Source organism: Bombina bombina, chromosome 1 (genome assembly GCF_027579735.1).
Source record: "Bombina bombina isolate aBomBom1 chromosome 1, aBomBom1.pri, whole genome shotgun sequence".
In the NCBI taxonomy this organism is placed as follows: Eukaryota; Metazoa; Chordata; class Amphibia; order Anura; family Bombinatoridae; genus Bombina; species Bombina bombina.
In genome coordinates, this window is record NC_069499.1 from 1,117,801,654 (window position 1) to 1,117,819,840 (window position 18,187).

The following is an 18,187-nucleotide window of genomic DNA, read 5'->3' on the forward strand; positions in this document are numbered from 1 at the left end:
TACCGAATGATGTAGATCTACGTCATTTTTGGTGAAGGGGTAAACGTACTCTGGAAGTACACTATATTATATACCTATGACACCCCATAGAATATACACATTTAATATATAAAAAATGTATCTGTGAAACATCTCAGTATTAAAGGTCCATTAACGCTCTAACTTGTAAGAACATGTTATTTTTTCACTAGAAATACAGCAAAGCTATGATTAACCCCTGTAAACACACAGTTGAAGTACTGCTAATAGTGCTCTGGGTCAAGCAACTAGTGCTGTTGTTTGGATTAGTTTCTGTTAAAACAGATGTTCAGTGTTTTGTTGGTCCTGAGCAGTCCTTTAACCCTTTGCAAGTGTTAAACACCTAGCTTTGATGCAACACTAGAGATAAAATAACATCATCCAACAAATTAGATTATTTCATTATATCACTTTAAAGACCCTTTAAATGAACAAAAAACAAATTTCTTTCATGATTTAGACCACACAATTTTATTTAAAAACTCCACTGTTCTTCTATTCTAAAATGTGCTTCATTCTTTAGATATCCTTTGTTGAATGAACAGCAATGCCCTTCTGGGAATTAGCTGAACAAATAAGGAGAGCTAATGACAAGAGATATATTTGTGCAGGCAACAATCAACAGCTAGCTCCCAGTAGTGCATTGCTGCTCCTGAGCCTACCTAGGTATGGTTTTCAACAAGATACCAAGAAAATAAAGCAACATAGGTAACAAAAGTACATGGCAGATTTGTTTAAATCTCCATGTTCTGAATTATTTAAGTTTAATTTTGACTTTCTTGTCCCTTTAAGAACTTTATGCTTAAAGTAACATACTGACAGTAGTTTGAACTCTACAGACATAGATAATTATTTGACAAATCACTGTGAAATATGTAGTAAACTATAGGATGAGGCATAACATTTTCTCAACAACTAAAAGTACCCTTTACCACAGATAAAATACTGCTTTGTCCATTCTCTACACAGACCATTCTCTCACACACAAAGGGTACGTACCGCATAAAATCGCATATTATGATCTAGCTGTCCTGGTTCCTTCTCCTTGGCCAACTCAAACTGTGTAACCAGTTCATAGTGAGGCTGGAATGTTGGGGTGGTTTCAAACAAAGGGATACCTGAGCATCAGGAGGAACAGGTACATTTTGTGAGATTTCTGGTGCATCTTGTGTTTTTTCCAGTAATATGATGATTAAAACCATCACTACACTAAGAACAGAACGTCTTACCTGTGCATTTCTGAATTTTTTGGATGAAGGCTTTAGACACAGGAATCGGCTGTGGAAACTTGAGAAAGAAGCAAGCAGGGAGGTCCACGCTGTTTGTATTAGTGATGGGTGAGAAAGATGGAGTCCTAAGGAAGGAAAGAGAATGAAGAACAATATTTCAATTTTATCATTTTTGCTTTGATTAATTTCTGATATGTGCAATGTGAAAGTGTGTGTGTGTATATCTATATATCTATCTGTATCTCCTTTTACATGATTTGCAAAGGGAGCAATGAAAAGAGTGCTAGCCCCTCAAAATAATAAAAGTAGAAACTAGTTGTATGAATTAAAAATAGTGTGAAATGAATATTCCTATTCACAATTTCCCTTTATTAAATAGAATAAAGACACACAAATTAAAACCACTTAAACCAGTGGGAAATATTAAATACTGAGAGATGAATCACTGAAAATAATACTCCTGGTTAACTATAGTTACAATAAAACAGAGTTAAAGGGACATAATACTCATAGGCTAAATCACTTGAAACTGATGCAGTATAACTGTAAAATGCTGACAGGAAAATATCACCTGAGCATCTCTATGTAAAAAAGGAAGATATTTTACCTCACAATCTCCTCAGCTCAGCAGAGTAAGTTCTGTGTAAAAAGTTATACTCAGTTACTGCCCAGCTGCAGGTAAAAAAAAATTAAAAATGAAGAAATGAACAGCACCCAATCAGCATCAGCAGTCCTGAGGTCATGGACTCTTTTACTGTGATCTCATGAGATTTGACTTAACTCTCATGAGATTTCATTGTAAACTTCCGTTAAACTGAATAGGGAAATAACATGAGAGTGCACAAGGCTCATCCCTTCGGCTGCCCCGGAACAGACATACTAATATGCTGCTTAGAAATCCTTTACAATGGGATGTGGCTACTGAGGAACTTTTGAGGTAAAATATCTTTCTTTTTTAAATAGAGATGTTCAGGTGATATTTTCTAGTCAGCTTTATACAGCTATACTGCATCACTTTCAAGTGTTTAAACATTTGGGTATTATGGCCCTTTAAGATTGATACTGGGGTGATGTGAATAACATCAAAACGAAATTTATGCTTACCTGATAAATGTATTTATTTCTTGACACGGTGAGTCCACGGATCATCTAATTACTATTGGGAATATCACTCCTGCCCAGCAGGAGGCGGCAAAGAGCACCACAGCAAAGCTGTTAAATATCACCTCCTTTCACTCCAACCCCAGTCATTAGACCGAAGCAAAAGGAGAGAAAGGAAGCAACAAGGTGCAGAGGTGTCTGAAGTTTATAACATACCAACAAAACCTGTCTTTAAGAAAACAGGGCGGGCCGTGGACTCACCTTGTCAAGAAATAAATAAATTTATCAGGTAAGCATAAATTTTGTTTTCTTTCTAATGACACAGTGAGTCCACGGATCAGCTAATTACTATTGGGAATCAATACCCAAGCTAGAGGACACAGATGATAAGGGAGGGACAAGACAGGGAACCTAAACGGAAGGAACCACTGCCTGAAGAACCTTTTCCCAAAAGAAGCCTCAGCCGAGGCAAAAGTATCAAATTTATAGAATTAACAAAAAGTGTGAAGAGAGGACCAAGTTGCAGCCTTGCAAATCTGTTCTACAGAAGCTTCATTCTTGAATGCCCAGGAAGAGGAAACAGCCCTCGTAGAATGAGCTGTCACTTTTTTAGGAGGCTGCTTTTCAGCAGTTTCATAGGCCAAGCGAATGATACTCTTCAGCCACAAAGAAAGAGAAGTAGCCGTAGCTTTCTGCCCCTTACGTTTTCCAGAGAAAACCAAAAACAGTGCAGAAGACTGACGACAATCCTTAGTCGCCTGTAAATAGAATTTCAATGCACGCACCATGTCTAGATTGTGCAGCAGACGTTCCTTCTGAGAAGAAGGATTAGGACACAAAGAAGGAACAACAATCTCCTGATTAATGTTCCGATCTGAAACCACTTTAGTGAGAAACCCTAACGGCTAGATTTAGAGTTTGGCGTTAGCCGTCAAAACCAGCGTTAGAGGCTCCTAACGCTGGTTTTGGGCTACCGCTGGTATTTAGAGTCAGTCAGGAAAGGGTCTAACGCTCACTTTGCAGCCGCGACTTTTCCATACTGCAGATCCCCTTACGTCATTTGCGTATCCTATCTTTTCAATGGGATCTTTCTAACGCCGGTATTTAGAGTCGTGGATGAAGTGAGCGTTAGAAATCTAACGACAAAACTCCAGCCGCAGAAAAAAGTCAGTAGTTAAGAGCTTTTTGGGCTAACGCCGGTTTATAAAGATCTTAACTACTGTGCTCTAAAGTACACTAACACCCATAAACTACCTATGTACCCCTAAACCGAGGCCCCCCCACATCACCGCCACTCTATTAAAAAATTTTAACCCCTAATCTGCCGACCGAACACCGCCGCCACCTACGTTATCCCTATGTACCCCTAATCTGCTGCCCCTAATACCGCCGACACCTACATAATATTTATTAACCCCTAATCTGCCGCCCCCAACGTCGCCTCCACCTACCTACACTTATTAACCCCTAATATGCCGAACGGACCTCACCGCTAATATAAGAAATGTATTAACCCCTAATCCGCCTCACTCCCGCCTTAATAACCCTATAATAAATAGTATTAACCCCTAATCTGCCCTCCCTAACATCGCCGCCACCTAACTTCAAGCATTAACCCCTAATCTGCCGACCGTACCTCACCGCTACTATAATAAATGTATTAACCCCTAAAGCTAAGTCTAACCCTAACACCCCCCTAAGTTAAATATAATTTAAATCTAACGAAATAAATTAACTCTTATTAAATAAATTATTCCTATTTAAAGCTAAATACTTACCTGTAAAATAAACCCTAATATAGCTACAATATAAATTATAATTATATTGTAGCTATTTTAGGATTAATATTTATTTTACAGGCAACTTTGTATTTATTTTAACCAGGTACAATAGCTATTAAATAGTTAATAACTATTTAATAGCTACCTAGTTAAAATAATTACAAAATTACCTGTAAAATAAATCCTAACCTAAGTTACAATTAAACCTAACACTACACTATCAATAAATTACTTAAATAAAATACCTACAATTATCTACAATTAAACCTAACACTACACTATCAATAAATTACTTAAATAAAATACCTACAATTATCTACAATTAAACCTAACACTACACTATCAATAAATTAATGAAATAAAATACCTACAATTATCTACAATTAAACCTAACACTACACTATCAATAAATTAATTAAATACAATACCTACAAATAAATACAATTAAATAAACTAACTAAAGTACAAAAAATAAAAAAGAACTAAGTTACAAAAAATAAAAAAATATTTACAAACATTAGAAAAATATTACAACAAATTTAAACTAATTACACCTACTCTAAGCCCCCTAATAAAATAACAAATCCCCCCAAAATAAAAAAATGCCCCACCCTATTCTAAAATTAAAATAGAAAAGCTCTTTTACCTTACCAGCCCTTAAAAGGGCCCTTTGCGGGGCATGCCCCAAAGAATTCAGCTCTTTTGCCTGTAAAAAAAAACATACAATACCCCCCCAACATTACAACCCACCACCCACATACCCCTAATCTAACCCAAACCCCCCTTAAATAAACCTAACACTAAGCCCCTGAAGATCTTCCTACCTTGTCTTCACCATGCCAGGTATCACCGATCGCTCCAGGATCCGAAATCTTCATCCAAGCCCAAGCGGGGGGCTGGAGATCCATCATCCGGCTGAAGTCTTCTATCAAGCGGCGGCTGAAGAGGTCCAGAAGAGGCTCCAAAGTCTTCCTCCTATCCAGGCAGAAGAGTAGATCCGGACCGGCAACCATCTTCTTCCAAGCGGTCACAAGCGGCTCCATGTTGAAGACCTCCGGCGCGGATTCATCCTCTTCTTGCGACGTCCTAAGTCCGAATGAAGGTTCCTTTAAATGACGTCATCCAAGATGTCGTCCCTCGAATTCCGATTGGCTGATAGGATTCTATCAGCCAATCGGAATTAAGGTAGGGAAAATCTGATTGGCTGATTGAATCAGCCAATCAGATTGAGCTCGCATCCTATTGGCTGTTCCGATCAGCCAATAGAATGCAAGCTCAATCTGATTGGCTGATTGGATCAGCCAATCGGATTGAACTTGAATCTGATTGGCTGATTCCATCAGCCAATCAGATTTTTCCTACCTTAATTCCGATTGGCTGATAGAATCCTATCAGCCAATCGGAATTCGAGGGAAGCCATCTTGGATGACGTCATTTAAAGGAACCTTCATTCGGAGTTAGGACGTCGCAAGAAGAGGATCGATCCGCGCCGGAGGTCTTCAACATGGAGCCGCTTGTCACCGCTTTGAAGAAGATGGTTGCCGGTCCGGATCTACTCTTCTGCCCGGATAGCATGAAGACTTTGGAGCCTCTTCTGGACCTCTTCAGCCGTCGCTTGATAGAAGACTTCAGCCAGATGATGGATCGCCAGCCCCCGCTTAGGCTTAGGGTAGGGCATTTTTTTATTTTGGGGGGCTTTGTTATTTTATTAGGGGGCTTAGAGTAGGTGTAATTATCTTAAAATTGTTGTAATATTTTTATTATGTTTGTAACTTATTTTTTTTATTTTTTGTAACTTAGTTTTTTTTATTTTTTGTACTTCAGTTAGTTTATTTAATTGTATTTATTTGTAGGTATTTTAATTAATTAATTTATTGATAGTGTAGTGTTAGGTTTAATTGTAACTTAGGTTAGGATTTATTTTACAGGTAATTTTGTAATTATTTTAACTAGGTAGCTATTAAATAGTTATTAACTATTTAATAGCTATTGTACCTGGTTAAAATAATTACAAAGTTGCCTGTAAAATAAATATAAATCCTTAAATAGCTACAATATAATTATTATTTATATTGTAGCTACATTAGGATTTATTTTACAGGTAAGTATTTAGCTTTAAATAGGAATAATTGATTTAATAAGAGTTAATTTATTTCGTTAGATTTAAATTCTATTTAACTTAGGGGGGTGTTAGTGTTAGGGTTAGACTTAGCTTTAGGGGTTAATACATTTATTAGAGTAGCGGTGAGGTACGGTCGGCAGATTAGGGGTTAATAATTGTAGGTAGGTGGAGGCGACGTTGTGGGGGGCAGATTAGGGGTTAATAAATATAATATAGGGGTCGGCTGTGTTATGGGCAGCAGATTAGGGGTACATAGGTATAATGTAGGTTGCGGCGGTGTACGGAGCGGCAGATTAGGGGTTAATAATAATATGCAGGGGTCAGCGATAGCGGGTGCGGCAGATTAGGGGTTAATAAGTGTAAGGTTAGGGGTATTTAGACTCTGGGTTCATGTTAGAGTGTTAGGTGCAGACTTAGGAAGTGTTTCCCCATAGGAAACAATGGGGCTGCGTTAGGAGCTGAACGCTGCTTTTTTGCAGGTGTTAGGTTTTTTTTCAGCTCAAACTGCCCCATTGTTTCCTATGGGGATATCGTGCACGAGCACGTTTTTGAAGCTAGTCGCGTCCGTAAGCAACGCTGGTATTGAGAGTTGCAGTGGCGGTAAATATGCCTGTACGCTCCCTTTTTGGAGCCTAACGCACTGAAAACGCAGCCATTCTGTGAACTGTAAATACCAGCGGTATTTAAAAGGTGCGGGGAAAAAAAGCCAGCGTTAGCTACGCGGGTCGTTACCGACAAAACTCTAAATCTAGCCGTAACTTAGTACGCAAAACAACCTGATCTGAAGTAAAAATAAGGTAAGGAGACTCATACTGCAATGCAGAGAGTTCTGAAACTCTACGAGCAGATGAAATAGCCACGAGAAACAAAACCTTTCAAGATAACAGTTTAATATCTAAGGAATGCATATCCTCAAACGAGAGCCTGTTGAAGAAACTTACGAAGAAGGTTAAGACTCCAGGGAGGAGTAACAGGTTTAAACACAGGCCTGATTCTGACCAAGGCCTGACAGAACGATTGCATGTCTGGTAAATCCGCCAGACGTTTGTGTAATAAAATAGACAAGGCAGATATTTGACCCTTTAAGGAGCTTGCCGATAAACCCTTCTCCAAAACTTCTTGGAGAAAAGACTAAATTCTAGGAATCCGAACTCTACTCCGAGAGTAGCCTTTGGATTCACACCAAAGCAGATATTTACGCCATATCTTATGGTAAATCTTTCTAGTCACAGGCTTACGAGCCTGAATCATGGTCTCAATGACTGACTCAGTAAAACCACGCTTAGCGTTCAATCTCCAAGAAGTCAGCTTCAGAGAAACTAGATTTGGATGGAGGAAGGGCAATTGAAGTAGAAGGTCCTTCTTCAATGGAAGTCTCCAAGGTGGAAGAGATGACATCTCCACTAGGTCTGCATACCAGATCCTACGAGGCCACACCAGTGCGATGAGGATCACTGACGCCCTCTACTGTTTGATTCGAGCAATGACCAGAGGCAGGAGAGTGAACGGGGGAAATAGGTATGCAAGACTGAAGTTCCAAGGGACCGCCAGAGCATCTATCAGTACCACCTGAGGCATTATGCCGAGATGCCATGAGATCCAGTTCTGGCTATCCCCATTTGAGAACCAAGCTGGAAAAACACTTCCGGATGGAGTTCCCACTCCCCCGGGTGAAAGGTCTGTCTGCTCAGAAAATCCGCTTCCCAGTTGTCCACTACTGGAATGTGGATTGCCGACAGACAGCAGTTGTGGGTCTTCGCCCACTGAATTATCTTGGCTACCTCTATCAAGGCCAAGGAACTCCGTGTTCCCCCCTGATGGTTGATGTAAGTCTCTGAAGTTATGTTGTCCGACTGTAACCTGATAAACCGGGTCGAGGCTAACTGAGGCCACCAGGCCAGAAGAGCATTGAAAATTGCTCTCAGCTCCAGAATGTTTATGGGCAGAACCAACTTCGTCCGAGTCCATGTTCCCTGAGCATTTAGATAGCCCCAGACTGCCCCCCATCCTAGTGGGCTGGCATCTGTTGTCACAATCAACCAGTTGGTCTGCGGAAGCAGGTTCCCTGGGAGAGATGATCCTGAGACAACCACCAAAGAAGAGAATCCCTTGTCTCCTGATCCAGATGTAATCGTGGAGACAGATCCGCAAAATCTCCGTTCCACTGCCTGAGCATGCATAACTGCAGAGGTCTGAGGTGGAAACTGGCAAACGGGATGATGTCCATGGCCGCTACCATCAGACCGATTACCTCCATACATTGAGCCACTGATGGCCGAGGAGAGGAGTGAAGCGTAAGACAAGAATTGAAAATCTTTGATTTCCTGACTTCTGTCAGAAAAAATTTCATTGATAAGGAATCTATTATGGTTCCCAAGAAAACTACCCTTGTAGTTGGAACTAAGGAACTTTTTTCCAAATTCACCTTCCATCCGTGAGATCGGAGGAAGGATAACAACATTTCCATTTGGTATTTCGCTTCTCCGATATAGCGCCTCTAACTTTATTCTCGGTTTTCTTCCGCTCCACAGAAAATATCTCAGGGCTTGATTGAATCGCCACAGATCTAGTTTCTTAATTAGGAAGGGGAGCATTCTACATGGATATAATATTTTTGGAATTATAAACATTTTATATAGGTTTATTTTACCCGAGAGCGAGACCAGGAGAGATGCCCAACTCCTCATTTTTTCCTTAGACTCCTGAAGAGCCACTAGAATATTATCCCGATACCAATCTGCAGGGTCGGTTGAAAGTTTCAGGCCCAAATACTCCAAAACATTGGATTCAAGAAATTGATATTTTATTTGATCGTCTATTCTATTTAACCAGATTACTTTTGATTTCAAAAAGTTGGTCTTATAACCCGATATTCTACTATACGCGATTAAAAGATCCGTTACAGCATTGATAGTATCCTTCGGATTAGATACAAAAAGAAGGAGATCATCTGCAAATAAGGAGATTTTTAGTATCGAGTTACCTATTTTGATTCCCGGTAATAAGTCTCTCAACCTAATGGCTAGTGGTTCTAAGACCAGATCAAAAAGCAACGGATAGAGGGGACACCCTTGACGGGTGCCTCTTGAAAGCGTAAAAGATTGCGTAATGTCGCTGTTGATCAGAAGCGATGCCTTGGTGTCTGAATAAATTTTACTAATAAAATTAACAAAATTATCTTTAAATCCATACCTCTTTAATACCCTGATCAAAAAGGGCCATTCCACTCTGTCGAAGGCCTTCTCTGCATCCAGGGATAGCAGGAAGGCCTCCGGCAGAGCGGACTTGTTGCCCATATAGTAGGAAATTGCATGAAGAATTTTCCTTATATTTTTCTCAGAGGTTCTCCCAGTCACGAATCTAACTTGGTCAGAATGGATTATTTTAGGTAATATTTACTTCATTCTCTCTGCCACTATTTTCATCATGATCTTATAATCGAGGTTGAGCAAAGATATCGGCCTATATGCTGTTACCTCCAAGGGATCTTTATTGGGTTTGGGAATCAATACAATGTTGGCTCTTTTAAAGTCTTCCGGGATATTAACATTGTCTTCAAAATAGGCCCTACAGAGATCCCTTAGAACTGGGACAATCTCTTCTTTTAATATCAGATAGAACTCCAGAGGCAGATTGTCTGGGCCTGGGGTCTTACCTTTAGGTAATGAAGTGATAACCTTGAGTATTTCTTGTTCTAAAATAGGTTTATTTAAACACTCAATCTCCTCATCTGAAACCATAGGGAGAGCTATAGATGTTAAAAAAGAGTCAATGTCCTCTGACTGAGGATTCTGTGAGGAATACAGTTCAGTGTAATAACTCTGAAAAGTATGAGCTATTTGTTCATGATCTGAAGTAATATTATTATCTTTTTTAATAGCTAATATAGATTTCTTTTGGGATTGCCTCTTAAAAATAGAGGCCAAGAATTTACCTGCCTTATTTCCGTACCTCGTAAATTTGGCAGCTCTTTTATATAATGAATCTTGAGCTTCTGCCAAGAGAAAATGATCTCTTTTCCTTCTTACTCTGAAAGTATTTATTATTATTATATATAAGAAATATAATTTCACCTATGCACTTACTTCGCAGCAGATGACTATACTCCTTAGAGATATTTGCATATATAATATTTGCTATTATTTACGGCAGAGCTTTCCAAACTGTTCATAGTGGTGACACACGTTTTAGACCTACATCATTTTGCGACACAGTAATTCAGTTGTACTAGCAAACACATACATAAATTATATAATAACAAAATGTATTTACAAGTAATAGTATGTATGTGCAAGAATTAAAAAAAGTTTAATAACATCAATAGCTACTTACTATTTTAATGGGATGTATGAGGTTGATGGGATGAACACAGTTTCTGAACATTTAGTAGAATATTAGATAAAGACACCTGAATTTCATCATCAAGCATTTTTAAGCTTCCACTTTCTAGCCATATATATCAACAGCAGGAGCAGCAATGCACTACTGGGAGCTAGCTGCAAAAAAACCAACAAACACTGACTTCTGCTCAGCGTTTAAGCTGCTGCCCTCAGAGCTCTGCGGGTCCGACTGACTACTGCCCACGCTGCAAACACACTGCTGTCCCACTCACTGACTACATGTGCAGTCACGAGCCGATTGAGGAGTCTACACATGCAGTCAGGAGCCAATGTGCCACCAATGGGAATAGTTTCAGTTCCCGCTAAGCTGCGCCAATAGGTTAAGATGATCTGTGACCCACTTATCAACCACGTGATATGCGTAGCAGGCAGGCGGAAAGTCGGAAACCAAAAAAAATGTAAAAATAATTTTAAATTAAAAAAAAATTGTGCTGAAGCAGAGACACACCTACACACTGCCGCCGACACACTAATGTGTCACGACACACAGTTTGGAAAGCACTGATTTACGGCATTGCTATATTGTAGATCTTAAAGATGTAGCGAATTTACAAATGTTTTGTGTATTAAATATATTGGCAACTCAATGCTTGCATTGTGGCAGATCGGCATGCTTTTAGGAAACTTCTGCATGTGTAATGCTGGATGTAATGCTGGATAGTCTTTGTATCATTAATACATTGCAGATCTTGAGAATGTAACAAACTTACATAAAATATGTTGCATCTGTGTTTTATGTAAATATAAAGTCCATAGATTGTATCCACTAGAAGGTATTATGGCACAACAAAGATTTAATAAAAAATTATTATTGTTGTATACGTACATCATGTGTCTACATATTTAATGAACCTAAGTTAGGAAACTGTTTATAAAATAGAGGAAAGATGTTCATGTTCCGGAATTAGCATAACTAGAGATATAAGGATGGATGCATTTGTTTTTACCTTAAAATATGAAATGCGAATGAAGCTATTTTAGTTGACAGATTATACATAAATTATATATATGATATATTTGTGATAATGTGTGTTCAAAAGATATACAAATTTTTAAAGGAGTTGAGGGTTAACTCTTATTGTAATTCAAATTATCATAGTGTGAAGGGTTCTGGGAGTGTGTACAAGTGCGTTGAAATTAATATTTTGACAAAAATGTATATTGGAGGATCTTAAATGTGCTAGGTAGTTTATTTATAAAGACATAGTTATGAAATAGAACTAATAAGTGAATGGAGATTCCATGATAATTGCTAAATTATTAATAATGGTGTATCTTTAATAAAAAATGTTCTGGGTGACAATATAAGATAAAGTGGAATTTCATATTAATGGTATTGTTTTTATTTGAATGAGTCTATAAATAGACAAAAACAGAATTTATGCTTACCTGATAAATTACTTTCTCCAACGGTGTGTCCGGTCCACGGCGTCATCCTTACTTGTGGGAATATCTCTTCCCCAACAGGAAATGGCAAAGAGTCCCAGCAAAGCTGGCCATATAGTCCCTCCTAGGCTCCGCCCACCCCAGTCATTCGACCGACGGACAGGAGGAAAAAATATATAGGAGAAACCATATGGTACCGTGGTGACTGTAGTTAGAGAAAATAATTCATCAGACCTGATTAAAAAACCAGGGCGGGCCGTGGACCGGACACACCGTTGGAGAAAGTAATTTATCAGGTAAGCATAAATTCTGTTTTCTCCAACATTGGTGTGTCCGGTCCACGGCGTCATCCTTACTTGTGGGAACCAATACCAAAGCTTTAGGACACGGATGAAGGGAGGGGGCAAATCAGGTTACCTAAACGGAAGGCACCACGGCTTGCAAAACCTTTCTCCCAAAAATAGCCTCCGAAGAAGCAAAAGTATCAAATTTGTAAAATTTGGCAAAAGTGTGCAGTGAAGACCAATTCGCTGCCTTACATATCTGATCAACAGAAGCCTCGTTCTTGAAGGCCCATGTGGAAGCCACAGCCCTTGTGGAGTGAGCTGTGATTCTTTCAGGAGGCTGCCGTCCGGCAGTCTCATAAGCCAATCGGATGATGCTTTTAAGCCAAAAGGAAAGAGAGGTAGAAGTTGCTTTTTGACCTCTCCTTTTACCAGAATAGACGACAAACAGAGAAGATGTTTGTCTGAACTCTTTTGTAGCTTCTAAGTAGAATTTTAGAGCACGGACTACATCTAAATTGTGTAGCAAACGTTCCTTCTTTGAAACTGGTTTCGGACACAAAGAAGGTACAACTATCTCCTGGTTAATATTCTTGTTGGAAACAACCTTTGGAAGAAAACCAGGCTTAGTACGCAAAACAACCTTATCTGAATGGAACACCAGGATAGGGCGGAGTACACTGCAGAGCAGATAACTCTGAAACTCTTCTAGCAGAAGAAATAGCAACCAAAAACAAAACTTTCCAAGATAATAACTTAATATCTATGGAATGTAGAGGTTCAAACGGAACCCCTTGAAGAACTGAAAGAACTAGATTTAGACTCCAGGGAGGAGTCAAAGGTCTGTAAACAGGCTTTATCCTAACCAGAGCCTGAACAAATGCTTGAACATCTGGCACAGCTGCCAGTCGTTTGTGTAGTAAGACAGATAAAGCAGAAATCTGTCCCTTTAGAGAACTCGCAGATAATCCTTTATCCAAACCTTCCTGCAGAAAGGAAAGAATCTTGGGAATTTTTATCTTATTCCATGGGAATCCCTTGGATTCACACCAACTGATATATCTTTTCCATATTTTATGGTAAATCTTTCTAGTTACCGGTTTTCTGGCCTGAACCAGAGTATCTATCACAGAATCTGAAAACCCACGCTTTGATAGAATCAAGCGTTCAATCTCCAAGCCATCAGCTGGAGGGAGACCAGATTTGGATGTTCGAATGAACCCTGAACAAGAAGGTCCTGTCTCAAAGGTAGCTTCCATGGTGGAACCAATGACATATTCACCAGGTCTGCATACCAAGTCCTGCGTGGCCACGCAGGAGCTATCAAGATCACCGAGGCCCTCTCCTGTTTGATCCTGGCTACCAGCCTGGGAATGAGAGGAAACGGTGGAAACACATAAGCTAGGTTGAAGGTCCAAAGTGCTACTAGTGCATCCACTAGAGTCGCCTTGGGATCCCTGGATCTGGACCCGTAGCAAGGAACCTTGAAGTTCTGACGAGATGCCATCAGATCCATGTCTGGAATGCCCCATAATTGAGTCAACTGGGCAAAGATCTCCGGGTGGAGTTCCCACTCCCCCGGATGGAATGTCTGACGACTCAGATAATCCGCTTCCCAGTTTTCCACACCTGGGATGTGGATTGCAGATAGATGGCAGGAGTGATCCTCCGCCCATTGTATTATTTTGGTCACTTCTTTCATCGCTAGGGAACTCCTTGTTCCCCCCTGATGATTGATATACGCAACAGTCGTCATGTTGTCTGATTGGAATCTTATGAATCTGGCCTTTGCAAGCTGAGGCCAAGCCCTGAGAGCATTGAATATCGCTCTTAGTTCCAGAATGTTTATCGGGAGAAGAGACTCTTCCCGAGACCATAGTCCCTGAGCTTTCAGGGATTCCCAGACCGCGCCCCAGCCCACCAGACTGGCGTCGGTCGTGACAATGACCCACTCTGGTCTGCGGAAGCTCATTCCCTGGGATAGATGGTCCAGGGTCAGCCACCAACGGAGTGAATCTCTGGTCTTCTGATCTACTTGAATCACTGGAGACAAGTCTGTATAGTCCCCATTCCACTGTTTGAGCATTCACAGTTGTAATGGTCTTAGATGAATTCGTACAAAAGGAACTATGTCCATTGCTGCAACCATCAACCCTACTACTTCCATGCACTGAGCTATGGAAGGACGTGGAACAGAGTGAAGAACTTGACAAGTGCTTAGAAGTTTTGACTTTCTGACATCTGTCAGAAAAATCCTCATTTCTAAGGAATCTATTATTGTTCCCAAGAAGGGAACTCTTGTTGACGGAGACAGAGAACTTTTTTCTATGTTCACCTTCCATCCGTGAGATCTGAGAAAGGCCAGAACGATGTCTGTATGAGCCTTTGCTTTTGAAAGGGACGACGCTTGTATTAGAATGTCGTCCAAGTACGGTACTACTGCAATGCCCCTCGGTCTTAGAACTGCTAGAAGGGACCCGAGTACCTTTGTGAAAATCCTTGGAGCAGTGGCTAACCCGAATGGGAGGGCCACAAACTGGTAATGTTTGTCCAGAAAGGCGAACCTTAGGAACTGATGATGTTCTTTGTGGATAGGAATATGTAGGTACGCATCCTTTAGATCCACGGTAGTCATAAATTGACCTTCCTGGATAGTGGGTAGAATCGTTCGAATGGTTTCCATTTTGAACGATGGTACCCTGAGAAATTTGTTTAGGATCTTTAAATCCAGAATTGGTCTGAAGGTTCCCTCTTTTTTGGGAACTACGAACAGATTTGAGTAAAATCCCATTCCTTGTTCCGTCATTGGATGCACGAAATGGGTTGTAGAAGGTAACCTTGCTGTACAAAAATCTTTTTAAGCAAACCTTCCAATTTTTTATCCATAGGATCTTTGAAAGCACAACTATCCTCGATAGGAATAGTAGTTCGCTTGTTTAGAGTAGAAACTGCCCCCTCGACCTTAGGGACTGTCTGCCATAAGTCCTTTCTGGGGTCGACCATAGGAAATAATTTCTTAAATATAGGGGGGGGGGAACAAAAGGTATGCCGGGCTTCTCCCACTCTTTATTCACTATGTCCGCCACCCGCTTGGGTATAGGAAAAGCGTCTGGGGGCACCGGAACCTCTAGAAACTTGTCCATCTTGCATAATTTCTCTGGAATGACCAAGTTGTCACAATCATCCAGAGTAGATAACACCTCCTTAAGCAGTGCGTGGAGATGTTCTAATTTAAATTTAAATGTCACAACATCAGGTTCAGCTTGTTGAGAAATTTTTTCTGAATCTGAAATTTCCCCCTCTGACAAAACCTCCCTCATGGCCACTTCAGATTGGTGTGAGGGTATGACAGAACAATTATCATCAGCGCCCTCCTGCTCTTCAGTGTGTAAAACAGAGTAATCGCGCTTTCTCTGATATGCAGGCATTTTGGATAAAATATTTGCTATGGAGTTATCCATTACAGCCGTCAATTGTTGCATGGTAATAAGCATTGGCGCGCTAGATGTACTAGGGGCCTCCTGCGTGGGCAAAACTGGTGTAGACACAGTAGGAGATGATGTAGTATCATGTCTACTCCCCTCATCTGAGGAATCATCTTGGGCAATTTCATTATCTGTGGCAGTACTGTCCTTACTTTGTTTGGACGCTATGGCACAATTATCACACAATTTTGAATGGGGAGACACATTGGCTTTCATACATATAGAACATAGCTTATCCGAAGGCACAGACATGTTAAACAGGCTTAAACTTGTCAATAAAGCACAAAAACCGTTTTAAAACAAAACCGTTACTGTCTCTTTAAATTTTAAACAGAGCACACTTTATTACTGAATATGTGAAAAAGTATGAAGGAATTGTTCAAAATTTACCAAAATTCACCACAGTGTCTTAAAGCATTAAAAGTATTGCATACCAATTTTCAGAGCTTTAACCCTTAAAATAACGGAACCGGAGCCGTTTACAAATTTAACCCCCTATACAGTCCCAGCTACAGCCTTTGCTGTGACCTAACCAAGCCCAGAGGGGAATATGATACCAAATGACGCCTTCTAGAAACTTTTCCAACTACTTTCAGGTCCTCACACATGCATCTGCATGTCTTGCTCTCAAAAACAACTGCGCAGTAATGGCGCGAAAATGAGGCTCAGCCTACAACTGGGAAGGCCCTCCCTGACTGGAAAAGGTGTCTAACATAGTGCCTGACGTTAAAAAACGTTCCCCAAGTTTATAAGTGTGAATTATCAGCATAAACATGTATAAAATGTCCAAATAAAGCAATCGATTTAGCCCATAAAAGTGTCTACCAGTTTTATAGCCCATATTAAGCCCTTTATTCTGTTTGAAACTAAGAAAATGGCTTACCGGTCCCCATGAGGGGAAATGACAGCCTTCCAGCATTACACAGTCTTGTTAGAAATATGGCTAGTCATACCTTAAGCAGAAAAGTCTGCTAACTGTTTCCCCCAACTGAAGTTACTTCATCTCAACAGTCCTATGTGGAAACAGCAATCGATTTTAGTTACTGTCTGCTAAAATCATCTTCCTCTCACAAACAGAAATCTTCATCTCTTTCTGTTTCAGAGTAAATAGTACATACCAGCACTATTTTAAAATAACAAACTCTTGATAGTAGAATAAAAAAACTACATTTAAACACCACATACTCTTAACCATCTCCGTGGAGATGTTGCCTGTGCAACGGCAAAGAGAATGACTGGGGTGGGCGGAGCCTAGGAGGGACTATATGGCCAGCTTTGCTGGGACTCTTTGCCATTTCCTGTTGGAGAAGAGATATTCCCACAAGTAAGGATGACGCCGTGGACCGGACACACCAATGTTGGAGAAATAATTATTATTCTCATTTAACCCTTTTGGTTATAATGTTTCAAGCAGATATATCCATTTGCACTCTGCACGTAATAGATCTTGTTCCAGATTTCCTCCTCTAATGCCTAAAGAAATTTGCTGAATTACTGAATACTTTAATTCTCTTTGTTTACTTGAATGTACAGTTTGAAAATGTTTGGCTACAGTAGTAAGCATTTTTCCTTTGGATTCATTTTTATCAGCGTTTTTAATGTTATTTAGATGCTCTAATACTCTGACTCTGATCTCTCTGTTCGTCATTCCCACGTATAAATTATTACACGAACAGGAGAGAATGTAAATTACACCTGTGGATCTACATGTATAACGTTGGTGCAAAGAATGCCTGTTTTATCTGTGATTTGTTTGATTTTCATCACATGAGTACATGCAGAACAAGAACTACAGGGATACATGCCCGGGTTTTTGGTCATTTTTTTATGGGTATGGATATGACTCTTGACTAATTGATCCTTTAAATTTCGAGCTCTTTTGGGAGGAGCTAGCCAGCTAATGAAGCAGCAGCACTTGTGGAGAGCTCTGTGTTATATACTCCATTAAACTGATAAAAAGTGCTTTTTGAGACCTAATAAAGTCTTAAAAGGATAAGGAGCAACATCCCCAAGCAGAGGATTATCAATACAAGGAGCCTTTTTTAAGTTTGGGAAAAACTGAACTCAATCCGGTTTTGAGAACCAGAACAAAACCAGAAAACCCCCCGGCTTCGGCCTGCACCGGATCGAAAGGCCTCACAAAAAGTTCTTTAAAGATCACCAAACTACCTAAGGTCAGTGTAACAGATGTGGTCAAGCACTAGTGGGGCTAATTGACATCATAGCTAAGAGAGAGGGGCACTTTATAAAGCAGAGAAAGGGCCCTGGGCCTATCCACATTTTCGGCCGAAGCTGGGTGGGGGAGAGACATTCAAGACCCTGCATCATAACTCTTTAATAACTGGAGAGGTGTCCCAAGGTGGGCCTTCCATTACAGGAAG

At 40.1% G+C, this 18,187-nt stretch overlaps 1 protein-coding gene across 3 annotated transcripts in view; it reads right to left on the reverse strand.

Annotated features, from left to right (window-relative positions):
* MED1 (mediator complex subunit 1) overlaps nucleotides 1-18,187 on the reverse strand; it is a 282,755-nt gene that overhangs the window by 59,923 nt on the left and 204,645 nt on the right. For all 3 annotated transcript variants that reach the window (XM_053697957.1, XM_053697967.1, XM_053697977.1), the window contains 2 exons: nucleotides 1,248-1,372; nucleotides 1,018-1,136 (listed from right to left, as the gene is read on the reverse strand). In XM_053697957.1, coding sequence (XP_053553932.1) covers nucleotides 1,018-1,136; nucleotides 1,248-1,372 — 244 coding nt within the window. The remainder of the gene's footprint in view (nucleotides 1-1,017; nucleotides 1,137-1,247; nucleotides 1,373-18,187) is intronic.